The sequence below is a fragment of the Suricata suricatta genome, chromosome 8 (genome assembly GCF_006229205.1).
Source record: "Suricata suricatta isolate VVHF042 chromosome 8, meerkat_22Aug2017_6uvM2_HiC, whole genome shotgun sequence".
In the NCBI taxonomy this organism is placed as follows: Eukaryota; Metazoa; Chordata; class Mammalia; order Carnivora; family Herpestidae; genus Suricata; species Suricata suricatta.
In genome coordinates, this window is record NC_043707.1 from 100,958,106 (window position 1) to 100,974,372 (window position 16,267).

The window sequence follows — 16,267 nt, forward strand, 5'->3', positions numbered from 1 at the left end:
GAGCGAGAGAATGGATGTGTACACGAGCAGGAGGAGGGACAGAAGGAGATGGGGAGAGAGTATCTTAAGCAGGCTCATGCCCAGAGTGGAGATGGACTTGGGGCTTGCTCTCAAAACTGTTAAGGTCATGACCTGAGCTGAAATCAAGAGTTGGATGCTTAATTGAGCCTCCCAGATGCCTGTTTCAATTTTATTTTTAAGTAGTCTCTACACCCAGTGTGGAGCTCAAACCTGCAGCCTTGAGGTCAAGAGTCACGTTCCCTACTAACTGAAGAAGCCAGGCATCCCTGTGTTGATGTCATTCAAAGGGGTGTGATTCCTCTCTATTCCAAACTTGGCTGTATGATTTTGGACCTTATATTTTCTTTAAGAGAGAAAATTTTGATAAGATATGTTTGCTATTAAGGTCTTGGGTGTCTGTGGTATTCAGTAAACTCCCTCTTTTAAGTAATCTTTGGATTTGAATTGTAATCTTTATTCCTCCACTTTCAAAAGTTAGTCGAAGCTAATTTTTTTCACCAACACTTTACAAGAGGTTTTTTTTTTTTCCCTGGGAACATACAGGAGAAATTGTTTCTTCCTATTGCTGTTATGAGAGAGGGAGATCTGTTCTTGTTATAATTCATAAGTACCTTTCAGAATTAGAAGCACAGAGGGGCACCTGGGTGGCTCAGATGGTTAAGCTTCTGATTTCAGCTCAGTTCATGATTTCATGGTTTGTGGGTTTGAGCCCCATGCAGGGCTCTGTGCTGACAACTCAAGAGCCTGAAGTCTGCTTTGGATTTTGTGTCTCCCTCTCTCTCTGCCTCTCCGCCATTTGTTCTCTCCCTCTCTCAAAAATAAACAAACATAAAAAAAATTAGAAACACACATGGAAGTTTATTGAAACAAAGAGTAGAATATTTTAGAAATGATGATTTCAAGCCACTCAGATTCTTGTTGCAAAAGGTATTTTCTTTGTTTTTTTTAAGGGTTTTTTTTTTTTTAAGTTTGTTTGTTTAGTTTTGAGAGAGCATGAGCAAGCTGGGGAGGGGCAAAGAGAAAGTGAGAGAGAGAATCCCAAGCAGGCACTACACTGACAGCACAGGGCTCGAACCCGCAAACCATGAGATCATGACCTAAGCCAAAATTCAGTCTGATGCTTAACTGACTGAGCTACCCAGGTGCCCTGCAGAAGGTATTTTTCTGAAATACATTGTCTCCTTTAGAAAAGCAGTATTTGTCTTTTTGTCCTTATTTCTATGCCCAGTTTTTTAAGTTTATTTATTTTTGAGAGAGAGGAGAGTGCATGCATGCACATGTGCGCACTCAGGAGATGGGGGGAGAGAGAGGGAGACAAAGAATCCCAAGTAGGCTCTGTGCTGACAGCCTGATTGTGGGGCTCGAACTCATAAACCGCCGGATCATGACCTGAGCCGAAGTCAAGAGTTGGAACCACCCAGGCATCAACCACAGTGTATTTTTTTTAGTGATTTACAAGTTTGAAAAATGACTTTTTAAAAATGTTGTTATAAGTCCTTCACAAACATAATCCTAGTTTAAAAGTACAAATTTATAAAATCTCAGATTTGAGACTCTTTAACAGAGGAAAGGAGTTTATTGATTGTCATTTCTCTGCTGTTTTCTTTTATCTGTTGATTTTCTTTCTGTTGTCTTTTCTTAGCAGCCCAGTTGGTCCGCAACCTTGTAAATGCCCAACAAGTGGCTGGTTCAGCCCAGCAACAGGGTGATCAGTCCATAAGGACCAGACAATCCTCAGAATGTGTAAGTACTCAACCTGCAAGATTAGTCTTGGCAGGAGGATAGTACTATCTTTGATGGCTGATAGGGTTGATCTTTTAGACTTGCAAATACAATTATCCAGATTACATGATGCTTTGTAAAGGTATTCTTGCAAGTAACCTGAGGTGGAATGAGCATTATTTTTGTAGTAATGTAGATCTGGGTTTGTATCTGTGGGCAAGCTACTTAACTTCAGTGACCTGCCTTCTTATTTGTAAGGTAAGATAACAACTATCTAGTATGTTTGTTGGTAGATTAAAATAAGGTAACGACTTTGAGGTTTTAGGCTTTGCCTAGTGGAAAAATATCAGCAACATTTATTAAAATGGACACAAAAATTGAGATGTGTTAGAGGTTTAATACTGTTTAGGGCAGTACATGCACGGTATTGCACTTGCTTGAAACTTTTATGTGTCTTCTAACTGATTTGAACACCTGATGAAATATATCCTGTGAAAGCAGAATATTGAGTTAGAGTTCAGATTCCCAAGTTTCATTTTTTTTAATTAAAAAATTTTTTTTAATTTTTTAAATGTTTCTTTTAATTTACTTTTGAGAGAAACAGTGTGAGCAGGGGAGGGTCAGAGAGAGAGAGGGAGATACAGAATCTGAAGCAGGCTTCAGGCTCTGAGCTAGCTGTCAGCACAGAGCCTGACGCGGGGCTCAAACCCACAAACTGTGAGATCATGACCTGAGCTGAAGCCACACGCTCAACCGACTGAGCCACCCAGGCACCCCTTCCAAGTTTCATTTTTGCTGAGTTGCTCTTAACCTTTGTGTAAATCTATATTATCTTGTACTTCTTATATGAAGCAAGCCAGTTGAATGCTTGCTTACTCTAAATGTCACATTGTGCTTTGGTACGTCACACTTAATCCTGGCCTGGTGAAGTGGAAGGTATTAGTATGATCAACTTTTACACCTTCCTACCATCCCTTCCTAGTTTCTAAAATGTATCTACTATCCTTAACTTGGTGTTTGTGTTTCCCACAAGTATTTAGTTAAACTACACAACCTATGAGGTAGATTCAGTTTATTATTTATACATTACAGGTAAAGAAACTGAGATTTAAGTTTTTGCCTGAGGTCAAAACACACTTATAAAGAGAACTTGAATCCTTAGGCTCTATCTCCAAAACCCATGCTCTGACCACTTTCCTGTGTTGCTTCTAATTTCTACCCTTTGCTTCTAGCACTCATCTTTCTCTTACCTGATATTTGAGTAAGAGTCTGTGGATATTGCTGTTCTGATGTCTCACAAAACACTTTAACTACAAAATGTCTAGAATGTAACTTAAATTTTTCTCCAAATCCCTAGACTTGCCTCTTCTTGCTCCTGTGTTCTCCATCTCATTGAATGATCCTACTCTCTAGTTTCCAGAACTACTCCTCTCCTTCAACTCACACATCCAAATCAGTGACCAAGTCCTGCTGTTTCTCCCTATAAAAAATAGCTCACAGCCATTTACTTCCCTGTCCCTATATTGTATTTCCCTAGCCTAGCTTACCATCATCTCAGGACTACTTATTATAGCAACCTTTTAATCAGTCTCATTAGTCTTTTTCCCCCTAATATTTTCTGTTTCATTCCCAGTAAGCCAGAATAATTTTTCTAAAATACAGATTGATGGTGTTCCTGACCAATTTAAAACGCTTTGGTGGTTTTCCAGTGCCCTCAGGATAAAGTCTTAACTACAAGGGCTGTGGTACCCTTCATTATCTTGTCCCTCATTGGTTCTTCAACCTCAAGTCTGTCATTCCCCTATCCTTGTACTCCAGTAATATTAAACTTATTTCAGAATCCAATTACTTAAAAAAGCCAGGTGCTCATGAGCCTAAAGACCTTCAGTCATGTGGTTCTCTCCTCTTGAAACACTCCTTCCTTCCCTCCCCTATCCCTCTCCTCTTTTATCAGACTGTTACTCTTGAGTCTTACCTTACAAAGGTCACTTACTTTGGGAAGCTTTCCTTGATTTCCACTTTGATTCATCTTATCTTTCTCTCTTCCCAAAGTACTTTTAGGTGTTCCTGTTCTGGGATTTCCTTATACACTATACATTATTCATTTTTTATCATAGTCATCATTATGATTTATTGTGATTGCTTTTGTAATCTTCATGTGCTCTTCCTCCTTTCCCCCATAAATTTTTAGTTCCATGAGGGCATACATGTTAGTATTGTATTTTTAACACCCAGAACAATGTCCAAACATAATCAATACTTGTTGAGGGACTGAATCAAAGGGACTGTGAGTTATTGAGATACAAGTTTCTAGTTACAGTTGGAAATGTGGGTTCTGCATGATGGGAATGATGTCTGGGGTGTTTTTTCTTTGCACAGTGAAAGGATTTACAGGGTAATACATATGTCACAGAGGGTTTGAGGATCTTGGAGAAAAGTCTGTTTTCATGTAAAATGAGACTCTATTATTGTTTAGTATGCATGTCATAGAGTTCTGTTTATAATATTCTAATGAAATAACTCCATAATTTTGTATTTTGATAATCTCTGCTTTTCTAATATTAAGATGTTTTAAAATTAATTTTAAAATGTTATCTTTTTCTCTTTGCAGTCTGACTCCCCATCTTATTCTCCTCAGCCCCAGCCATTTCCACAGAACTCTTCCCAGTCACCTGCCATTACCCAGTCTCCATCCCAGCCAGGATCCCAGCCCAAGCTTGGCCCACCTCAGCAGGGAGCCCAGCCCCCACATCAGGTCCAGATGCCTATGTATAACTTTCCTCAATCACCACCAGCTCAGTATTCTCCCATGCACAATATGGGACTGTTGCCAATGCACCCTCTCCAGATCCCTGCCCCGTCCTGGCCTATTCACGGCCCAGTGATCCATTCTGCACCAGGCAGTGCCCCCAGCAATATTGGCCTGAACGATCCCAGCATCATCTTTGCACAGCCTGCTGCCAGACCTGTGGCGATCCCTAACTCCTCTCATGATGGACACTGGCCTCGTACTGTGGCTCCAAATTCCCTGGTGAACAATGGTACAGTGGGAAATTCGGGTAACCCTTCCTTTTCTTCTTTCACATCTGTCTGTAGAAAGGTTGGGTGATGGGTATTATTGGGGGACATAAAAATGAGGTAATATTTACAGAGGGGCAAGTATAGGATTAAATACATTGTATGGGTTGTGAATTCAGACTGCCTAGATTTGAATCCTGGTTCTGCCTTTTGTGGGATTAGGCAGTTGCTTAATCCCTTTGTGCATTGATTTCATCTGTAAAATAAGAATATTAATGCACGTAACAGGGATGTTGTGAATATTAAATGAGATAATATACATAAATGTTACTTATTATTATTTAAATTTTTCACTGCAATCCTACTAGGTGTAGGTATTACTAGCACTCATAGTTGAGGAAATTGTAGGATTAAGTAACTTAACTATCATGTTCTTATAATTAATCATAGTAGACCCAGGTTTTAGACCAGTTTCTTTCTTCAAAACCTGTGCTCTTTGCCCTAGACTCTATCTCCCAGTAAGGAGCAATTCATTAAAAAGATATTAGGAGCACTTTGTAGCATTAAAAAATATTAGTTTTTTCCCTGATATGTAAGTAATACATTTTCATTATAGAACATTTGAAAAATAAAAGATAATCTGTAATCTCAATTCCTAGACATAATTGCTAGGTAATGCTTAGGTGTGTTACCATCTTGTCATTTTTTAAATACCTGCAGAATTTTAAAAAATGTATACCATAAATCTTCTTTAATATTCAACTTTTTAGTTGATCATATCTTTTATGTCTTTTGAAATGTACAGACATTTCAAGGAGAGATGAAATGGAGAGAGTTTTAAAGTAGGACGAGCACTCCATTACCCAGCTTTTAACAGTTACCAGCATTTGCTATTCTTTGATTCCTTTACCTCATTTAAAAAATTCTTTTGGCTTTAGTATTTTATCAAATCTCAGACATTGTGTCAAATTTCCTTATAACCCTGCTTGTATCTCTTTAAAAAAAAAAAAAAAAAAACAAGACCATTACCATACCCTGTATCTCCTAATACCTGTTCATTTTTATTATTCTTCTAAAATTATTGTTGATTTATTTGAATCAGGATTCAAACAAAGCCCTTATGTTGTATGTGTATGCTTGTTTTATTTCTTAAGTCTCCTTTAGTATATAATCTTTCTCCTTGCTATTTTTTCCCCATATATAAACTGTTTTATTAAAGAAACTATAGAACTTCTTATATTCTTATGTTGGCTGAATTTTTTTTAATTAAAAATTGTTTTTAATGTTTTATTTATTTTTGAGAGAGAGAGAGAGAGAGAGAGAGAAAGACAGCATGAGCAGGGGAGAGTCAGAGAGAGAGGGAGACACAGAATCGGAAGCAGGCTCCAGGCTCTGAGCTAGCTGTCAGCACAGAGCCTGACGCGGGGCTTGAACCCATGAACCATGAGATCATGACCTGAGCTGAAACTGGATGCTGGACTGACTGAGCCACCCAGGTGCCCCTGATGTTGGCTGAATTGTATCTTTGTGGCATTACTTAACATGTACCTCTGTCCCCATATTTCCTGTAAATTGGCAAGAATTTTACCACTTGGTTGGTCCTGCATGTTTCTTGTTCCCTCATTTCAAAAAGAACTTAACTCTCTCTGTTCCTCGTTTAGTGATCTAAGATTGATCAATGAGTTAGGTAATGTCAGTATATTCTATCCATTATAAAGCTCCTCATTAATTCTTACATAATAGTCTTAGCTGTTATGATAATTATTGCTTATAATCATTATTTTACTAGGGATTATAAAATGATGATTTTCTGTTACTGTTTTTGATTCTTTTATAAGGAATATATTTCCTTATTAACTACTTGATTATCCTGAGATATAATATAGGAAAAGTAGACTAAAAGCTTGATTCTTTCCCTTTATCAATTTTCAAAAGAATTTTAGTACTTTTTATACAAGAATATGCTGTTGCTTAGAGCACCATGATGGAGGAGATATCTTTGCTATCTTTTGGAAGAATACATATAATGTATTTTGCTGAGCAGTAATGTCAAAATATGGAAACTCATTCAGATTTCCAAAATCAAAGGATATATGGCATACATGGCCATTCTTTTTTTTTCTTTTTTAATTTATCTTGAGAGAGAGTGAGTGTGAGTAGGGAGGGGCACCCAGAGGGGGACAGAGGGAGAGAAAGACTTACAAGCAGGCTCTGAACCGTCAATATGGAGCCCAATGTGGTGCTGGAACCTACAAACTGCAAGATCATGACCTGAGCTGAAATCAAGCATCAGACACTTAACTGACTGAGCCACCTAGCCCCTAGGGACCCCATACATGGCCATTCTAATGTGATCTCTGCTTCTGTCATTCCACAAATGTTTGTTATATATATGCTATGACATGTATCATGATAATGACTGGGTTATATAATCATGAACACAGACCCAGTGTCTTGCCTTTTGATATAGTGGCTCAGTTTTAGTACCACTACTAGTTGATCTCTATCAGTCATAATGAACCAATTAACGTCTTGGGAACATACTATACTAACCCTTACCCCTAACTGTTTACTTAAGTTGTTCCTTCTGCCTGGAAAATTCTCTCCCTACCTCTCGTTCTCACTCTCACTTCCTTTTGCTTTGCTCCAAAGCTTGGGTGACTCATTCATCCTCCATTTTTAAATTTAGCTTACTTTCTAACAGGAAGCCCCTCATGTTGATTTTGTCCTCCAGTTGTGCTAGGTATCCTTTCTCTTTTCCATGTTTCCTTAATATCTATATCTTTATACTTGTCTTATGAAATTGCCAATTTACTTGTTTGCATAATTCATTAGACTGAACTTCTAGAGGCTATGAATTGTTTGTTGCCTATTAATAGCTCCATAGTGTCCAGTGTAGTGCCTGATGTATGGTAGACACATTATTCATATAATATTTTTATTATACAATGATTACTCAGTACATATTTGTTACATGTGGGACAGATTTACAGTTCCTAATTAATATTACAGCCAGAATTACTAATTTGTTGAAAATGGAAGGATTGGATAAGAATATCTTATGAAATGTTTGATTGTGAAAAATGGCCAAAGGAGATTGGAATATATCTTAATAAATATCCTTTGATTTCAAAATACCATTTCTCAGTTGGTCAGGACCTCAGCATATATATATATGCCCAGTCTCATTTAAAGAAAAAAATATACCCTGTATTTTCAGCTCTTAATTGTAACTTGGTTTTATGAACCAAGGCAGCTGCTTTGTTTTTCTGCTTACCTCCTGAGAAGACTGAGCTGCTTAAGAGTGTGGCAAGAATGTGTTTTAGTTTTAGTTTGTGTACTCCTTCCTATCTGGTACCTCCTAATTTGGGTTCTGCTAGGAAGTTTAGTGAATGAGGGGAGTGTCTTTCAGATTATTTCCTGCCACATTGTGACCCTGGATAAGAAAAGCCACCAGAAATGATCCAAAAGATTTAGGGAATTATTTGAAAAGATGTACTTCAAAAGATGTACTTATAGATACATCTTAAAGGGAAGTTGATTGTGGGGATGGTTTGCCATAGAATGGATAGCACTCCTATTTTTTGAGTCTCTACCTACATACCACAACTTGTGCAAGGCACATTATTTTTGTTCTCTAATTTAATCCTCACAAAAGCCAGAGGTGCATAATTGAACTTTAGTAATTTTTGGAACTGGGATTTGAACTTCTACCTGGTTGGCTCCAGAGCCCAAGTTCTCAACCATTATACTACAGCTTCAGAATTGCCTTTCAGGCCATAATATAATTGTTTTTAGGATAGGGGCAGTATCTTTAGGAAAAAAATGGAAGCTCCTTAATGATGTACTAAAGTTCTTTGAAATGTAAATCCTACCTTCTCCATCCAGCCTTTTTTCTTATTGACGTCTTTTACTCCTTAGTGGTGGTGCTGATTGTTTGCATCTTCCCATACCTGCTGTACTGTCCTGTTTCCTGGCTATTGTACTTGTTATTCCTTCTGTTTGAAATGCCCTCTTTGGGGTGCCTGGGTGGCTCAGTCGGTTGAGCATCTGGCTTCGGCTCAGGTCATGATCTCACGATTGTGAGTTCAAGCCCTTTATCGAGCTCTGCTGACAGCTAGCTCAGAGCCTGGAGCCTGCTTCAGATTCTGGGTCTCCCTTTCTCTCTGACCCTCCCCTGCTCCCATTCACTCTCTCTCTCTCAAAAATAAGAAACAAACAAAAAAGAAATGCCCTCTTTGCTCCATTTTGCCTAACATTTCCTTGTGCTTTAAAATTCAGTTTAGTCAATCATCTTAGGAAAACCTAATCTAGCCTTGAACCAAATAGGTTAGCTCCCTCTTTATTATTATTATTATTATTATTATTTTAATGTTTGAGAGAGAGAGGGAGCACAAGCAGGGGAGGGACAGAGAGAGGAGAGAGAGAATCCCAAGCAGGCTCCACACTGTCAGCACAGAGCCCGACACAGGGCTTGAACTCGCAAACTGAACCATGAGATCCTGACCCAAACTGAAGCCAAGAGTCAGTCACTTAACCAGCTGAGCCACCTATGCACCCTAGCTCCCTCTTTAGAACACCTTCGTCCGATCTGTTATAGCAATGACTACATATTATTGTATCTCTACTTCTTATATGTCTCTTTTATGAATAATTTGAGCACAGTATTTGGTTCCTTAAAATATTGGTATCCTCTGCATTTAGCATTGTTCTTATCCAGTGGGAGGTACTCAGTAAATCTTTGTGGAATGAAGGAATATTTAAATGAACAAACATATTTTAAAGTGTATCTTTCCTGTCTTGTTGAAATGCAGAGCCAGGCTTTCCAGGACTAAATCCTCCAATTCCTTGGGAACATGCTCCACGTCCCCATTTTCCTCTTGTCCCAGCTTCGTGGCCTTATGGTTTGCATCAAAACTTCATGCATCAGGGAAATGCCAGATTTCAGCCCAACAAACCGTTCTATACTCAAGGTACCGTTGTTTACAAATTCATTAAGAGGCTGGGTGGGTTTTGTTCTGGGACAAAGGTGGTTTTGTGAAGGCCAGGAACCAGAAGTGAGATTTTATGCATTTGGTGAACATTTATTGAGAGCATTCTGTGTGTCACACTGTGCTAGGTGCTTGTTCAAGCAAGAATTAAGTATAACCTGTACACTTAGAAGAGCCAGACATATAAAATAGTCAAGGATAGGAGCTTAGAGGGAATCAGTTAATGTTTTCCTAGCAGAGTTTATAGGAGATATGGACATCAGGGATCAAGTCACACAAGATTTTGACATTTGTATTAGACTGTGAAAGAGATATAGGATTTGTTTTTCCTAGAGATTTTGTTAGAGATTACAGGGGAGGGTGTTCTTAGCTGAGGGAATATATATGTAAAGTCCAGGAGTTTTGCCTGGCATAATGAGGAAAAAAGAAGAGAAAATAATAGGACTAGAGGATAAAGTGGATGGGAAAGATGTGTACATGAATAGGCTAGAGAAGATAGGCTGAGGCCATATTATGAAAAAGTCTTTGGACTCAGTTTAGTAAGTAGTGTGGATCTAATAGAAGTTTTTGAGTTGAATAATGACAGTCAGATTTGTTTAGTTGAACTAATACTTGAATGATATTAGAATTCATTATATTCTGTTGGTGCTGATATACCAATAATAGATTAGATTTAACTAATGAATATTACAAACTAAGGAGAATTCGTAACATTTTATCTAGCCCACTTGCCGCAAAGGTATTTCAGTTCTAATAGGGAATGCCTGAGTCTGGCCGTCAGCTCTTCGTTAACCTACGAAAAACTGGAGTCAGAGTTACTACACTTAAAGTAGGAGTTCAAGAAACTAAAGAAAGGCACTCAGGAAATGTTGACTGAATGAAATGATAACTTTAAGGGGAAGCCCCTGGTACAAGTTTCAGGCTTGATTCATTTAAGCCTTCCTAAACTATCCATGTATTGCTGGGGCATCCCTAGGTTATAGAGCGACAGAACATTGACTATAGTGGACTTAACCTTCTGAGTAACGAACTAGTAAAACTAGTTTTACTAGGTTTTTTTTAGTACAAAAAATGATTATTGGTCATATTAAGAGCTTGGTGGGATGGCTGGGGGGAGTCTGGAATTCTTCCTTGGTGAATTTGTTTCCTTTGATGCTTCCCCTTCATCTCTGTTTTCTTTTACATACCCACATTTCCCTGCTGTCCTCTTCCTTTTCCTGCTAAATGTTTTGACATGTTTTATTTCCTCTTTATATAAATAGAAAAAAAGAGAACTAGCTACAAGTTAATGCTAAGCGTTGTCGGATAAATAGGCACAAGCCTTTCAGTTTCCTGTCTGTGTTGTGTCCAACAGACAGATGTGCCACCCGTCGGTGTAGAGAGCGTTGTCCCCACCCACCAAGAGGAAACGTGTCGGAGTAATGCGAGTCCATTTTCTTTCAGCTGGTCTACCGATGCACAGCAACCAGCCACTCCTGCTGTCTCAAGGGTATCCGTACCTCAATGTCAGTTACATTCAGCAGAAAAAGTGACATTTAATGGAAAGCAAAACAAATCAGGTCCTGATTTAAAATTTTAACACGTTTAGATAGCTTATTTAAATTCTGAGACTGTTTTTAAAGACTGTATTATTTGTATATAAATATGAACTATAGTTTTTACTAGTATCACCAAGTTGAGTGATACAAATTTCATCTATTTTATTACCCTATTTTTAAGGGAATTTTATGTTTTGTTTAATCTTGATGAATTGTATAAAGAGAATTTTAAAAATTACATTCTTTATTTTCTATTAGCTGTATTCATACTTTGGTTGCTTCAGACTTTATATATATTGTTCTTAAGAATTAGGAAAAACTTTCATGTGTTTTAAATTTGTCACTTCTATTCTTTACAGAATCTTGTAGTGCCAAAAACTTTTTAAAAGGTAAAAAAAAAAAAATAAAACTACAACGTGAAGATTCAGAATTTTTCTTTTACATTCTTGTATATTGAAAATATTCAAAATTGAACAGAGGGTTGCTTTTGTCTGTATTTGAAGTAATTCTATTTTAAGTTAATAAATCTTTTTGACAAGAGTCAAATTTGGTTAATTCATATGGTTGTTTAGATCATGGAAATATAATGTAACAATTTAGAGATTTGTTTTACTCTCAGTGAATGGAGCATTCTAAATTACAGACTTAGTTTTAGAGAACTGAGGGTCTTTTTTATGTCCTTTATTTTACTGGATCTTCACAACACCCATATGAAGTTGATAGGAACATATATTGTCTTCATGTCTATTCATCATTGGGAAACAGAGGTGCAAAACAATAAAGTGAATTCCCAGGTAGCACACTTCTGTGTTGGTAAGAGAATGGAAACATCTTTTGAAGAGTTTTCAAACACTGAGACTGTTACTGGCAATTTGAGTAGAGGGAAGAGATGTCTTATTTACTGAGGTACTAGTATGTGCCAGACTCTTCCATTCTGAGTTCTGTTACTACCTGGAATGCGCACTTGCCAGAATGTGTTTATCAGTAATGATTATGGTAACTGATTATAGTTGAAATTAAAACTTGTATTGTTAGTAATAGGTTAGCTCTTTTTGGTACTATCCATTGAGCTGAGGTCATTTTGTCTAAATCCCCCAACTATATATTTGACAGGGATTTTGGACTAAATGATCCTATAGATTTATTTGAAAATCTGCAGAATACGTAAATACAAATGTATTTTAAGGACAGTATATTATCTTTGTTCTGCTTCCTCAGATATGCATTACTTAAGTAGGAGACTACCTGGGCTTTTGCCATATTTTCCAACTTGGAAGAAGCTTGAATTCTGTTGCAGGAGGGTGAGGGCTTTCCTGCCATATTTATAGCCCTGAAAGGGTATTTATTAAATGTTAAGATCAGGTGTATTTACTGTAAGTTCTTCATTTTAAAACTTCAGTATCTCTCAGAATCCTACTAACTGGTGGAGTTCATTTATTTGTTCTGTTAATTAGATAGCTGGCCCAGTGTGTTTTTGTTAAAATATAGGCATACCTCAGAGATGTTGCAGACTAGGTCCCAGATCACTGCAATAAAGCGAATATCGCGATAAAGTGAGTCAAATGCCTTTTTTGATTTGCCAGTGCATATAGCAGTTATGTTTACACTATCCTATTGATTTAATTGTGCAGTAACATTGTCAAAAATGTACATGCCTTAATTAAAACATACTTCGATTGCTAAAAAATGCTAACCATTAGCTGAACTAGAGTGAGTCATAGTCTTTTTGTTGGTGGAGGGTCTTGACTTGATGAATGCTGACTGATCAGGGTGGTTGTTGGTGAAGGTTGGGATGGCTGTGGCAGTTTCTTAAAATAAGACAACAATGTAGTTTTGCCACATACATTGATTTTTCCTTTCACTTGAACACTTAGATGCCACTATAGGGTTATAAATTAGCCTAATTTCAGTATTGTGTCTCAGGGAAAAGGGAAGCCTAAGGAGAGAGAGAGATGGCTGATTGGTAGAGCAGTCACACATTTATTAAGTTTGCTATCTTACATGGGCATGGTTTGTGACACCGCAAACCATGGCACAGATCACCGTGATAAATATAATAATATGAAAGTTGGAAATACTGTGAGAATTACCAAAATGTGACATAAAGTCATCAAATGCTATCAGAAAAAAGGCAACAATAACTTGCTCCATGCAGCGTTGCCATAAATTCTCAGTTGGTAAAAACAAAAAACCTCAGTATCTGTGAAGGGCAGTAAAGCAAAGTGCAATAAAACGAGGTATGCCTATATGACTTGGAGCATTGATTTAAAATGTTGTTATTTTTGAGGAAGAGAGAGAACGTGAGTGCAAGTGGGGGAGGGGCAGAGAGAGAGGCATGGATACAGGATCTGAAGCAGGCTCTGTGATGACAGCAGAGAGCTGATGTGAGGCTCAAACTCACGAACTGTGAGATTATGACTTGAGCTGAAGTCAGATGATGCTTAACCGACTGAGCCACCTAGGCACTCTGCATTCACATTTTTAAAAATAGTGTTGGGGCTCAGTCTCAGTCAGATAAGCGTCTGGCTTCGGCTCAGGTCGTGATCTCACGGTTCATGGGTTTGAGCCCTGCTTTGGGCTCTGTACTGATAGCTAGCTCAGAGCCTGGAGCCTGCTTCAGATTCTGGGTCTCCCTCTCTCTCTGATCCTCCCTTGCTCGTGCTGTCTCTGTCTCAAAAATAAATAAAAAATATTTTTTATAACAACAATTTTTTTAATGTTTTATTTATTTTTGATACAGAGAGAGACAGAGCATGAGAGGGGGAGGGGCAGAGAGAGAAGGAGACACAGAACTGGAAGCAGGCTCCAGGCTCTGGGCTGGCTGTCAGCACAGAGCCTGATGCGGGGCTCGAACCCACGAACGTGAGATCTGACCTGAGCCAAAGTCAGAGGCTTAACCGACTGAGCCACCCAGGTGCCCCTTTTAAAAAATTAATAAAATAAAATAAAAATAGTGTTCCTGTATTTAATCTATTTTCAAGTCTTGGAGAACAGATGATGAGGTATGTAAGGTGTTCGTTTACATTTGTTTTGTACATATTTAAAATTTTCATTAAAAAAAAAATCTCCGGGGCACCTAGTTGAAAGAGCATGCGGCTTTTGATCTTAGGGTCGTGAGTTTGAGCCCCATGTTGGGTGTAGAGATTACTAAATCTCCAACAAGACATGTCTTCAGCTCAGACTTACTTTCTAAAGGAAAGCAGTATATCACCTGGAAAATTTTGGGGGGGAGGGGGGTAATAAAGCCCAGTAATTTAGGTTTTACTTTTGTGACCATGTTCAGCATCTCACTTGTTCCTCCTTCAGCAATTACCAGTGCTCAGTAACTGGCAAAACTGTTCCAAGTGAAAAACTAGATTACTTAGTTTGTAGTTTATACTAGCGGCAGCTCAGTTTTAGAAGTTTGTAAACGTCTCTTAGAAGTTGTAAACTTAAAAGTTTTTGATTGTGAGTTCAAATTCATTGTAGAGCTGTTGGAAAGTGCCAAAATTATCAGTCTTATTCAGAATACACACACACACACACACACACACCACACTTAAGACCATATTGTTTTTAAATGTGTTGTATAATGTTTATTTTATTAAAAAAATTTTTTTTAATGTTCTTTATTTATTTTTGAGAGACAGAGAGAGACAGTGGGAATAGGGGAGGGGCAGAGAGAGAGGGAGATACAGAATGTGAAGCAGGCTCCAGGCTCTGAGCTAGCTGTCAGCACAGAGCCCGATGCGGGGCTCAAACCCACGAACCGTGAGATTATGACCTGAGCTGAAGTCGGATGCTCAACTGACTGAGCCACCCAGGCGCCCCTGTGTTGTGTAATGTTTAATGACATGGAGAGATTAGTATTTTCCATTGCCATTAAAGATTATTCAAAAGTATGAATATTAGTTTTGTGCCGTGTAATTTATTTGTTCAGTCCCCTACAAATGGACATTTTTGCTGTTTTTTTCTCATATATTAAAAAGTATGTAAGATGATGGGATAAAAAGTACTTTTATGTGTATTATACTAGTATGGTGAATATCTATAGCTATATGTTTATATATGGGATTATTAGGTTAGAAAAGGTAAAAGTTCTGATATTCTTGCTACATATTGCAAAACTGCCTCCAGGAAGGTGGTTACCATTTAGTGGTCCCCAAAAATATATAAAATGTGTTGGTGAGCTTATAAAATAGCTTTAAAGTCAAAACAACTCATTTTTTCCCTTGTGAGGGATAATTTAAATGTATTCATTAAAAAAAAGCATTAAATAAAAGAAAAAGTATAGAAATTGTCTGTCATCAGAAATACTTTTTAAGTCCCAGGTTTATTTTAATACAATTTTTCTTATGTTTATTTTTGAGAGAGAGAAAGCACCAAAAGCTGGGGAGGGACAGAGAGAGTGGGGAACAGAAGACCTAAAGCGGGGTCTTTGCTGACAGCAGAGAGCCCAATTCAGGGCTTAAACTAATCATGAACCTCCAGATCATGACCTGAGCCAAAGTCAGACACTCAGCCAACTGAGCCACTTAGGTGCCCCAGAAATAAGTACTCTTAATAGCTGGTGAACTTCATTCATGCCTCTTGTCCTTTTTAAAGTGTACTTAAGTAATCTTTACATTCAATGTGGGGCTTATTAAACTCATGACCCCAATCAAGAACTATATGCTCTTCTGTCTGAGCCAGCCAGGCACCCCGCAACTCTTTCTCTCTTAAACATAGACAAACATACATACAGACTTTTTAAAAAGTGGGCTCATGTGCCAGGTTTAGTAAATACCACAAATTAATTTTACTAGAATTTAACAAAGTGAAATGAAGAACTGTTCAACTTAAAAAAAAATTGGTGGTTCTAAAGATTTCCTTTTTTAATTTTAGAGAGAGTGAGTGGGGAAGAGAGAATATTAATTAAGCAGGCTCCAAGCTCAGTGCAGAGCCCAACATGGGGCTTGATCTCACGAATACTGGGATCATGACCTGAGCTGAAATCAA

The 16,267-nt window shown here is 37.8% G+C and overlaps 1 protein-coding gene across 10 annotated transcripts in view; it reads left to right on the forward strand.

Annotated features, from left to right (window-relative positions):
• The window catches only part of TUT4 (terminal uridylyl transferase 4), a 221,715-nt gene extending 208,720 nt beyond the window's left edge, over positions 1 to 12,995 (forward strand). For 5 of the 10 annotated variants that reach the window (XM_029946134.1, XM_029946133.1, XM_029946137.1 and 2 more), the window contains 4 exons: positions 1,664 to 1,764; positions 4,355 to 4,802; positions 9,576 to 9,734; positions 11,196 to 12,995. In XM_029946134.1, coding sequence (XP_029801994.1) covers positions 1,664 to 1,764; positions 4,355 to 4,802; positions 9,576 to 9,734; positions 11,196 to 11,284 — 797 coding nt within the window. In that variant the 3' untranslated portion in view covers positions 11,285 to 12,995. Of the gene's footprint in view, positions 1 to 1,663; positions 1,765 to 4,354; positions 4,803 to 9,575; positions 9,735 to 11,106 lie in introns of those variants that run through there. The other 5 variants (XM_029946140.1, XM_029946141.1, XM_029946142.1 and 2 more) reach the window with 3 other exon arrangements.
• The last annotated feature ends 3,272 nt before the right edge of the window (positions 12,996 to 16,267 follow it).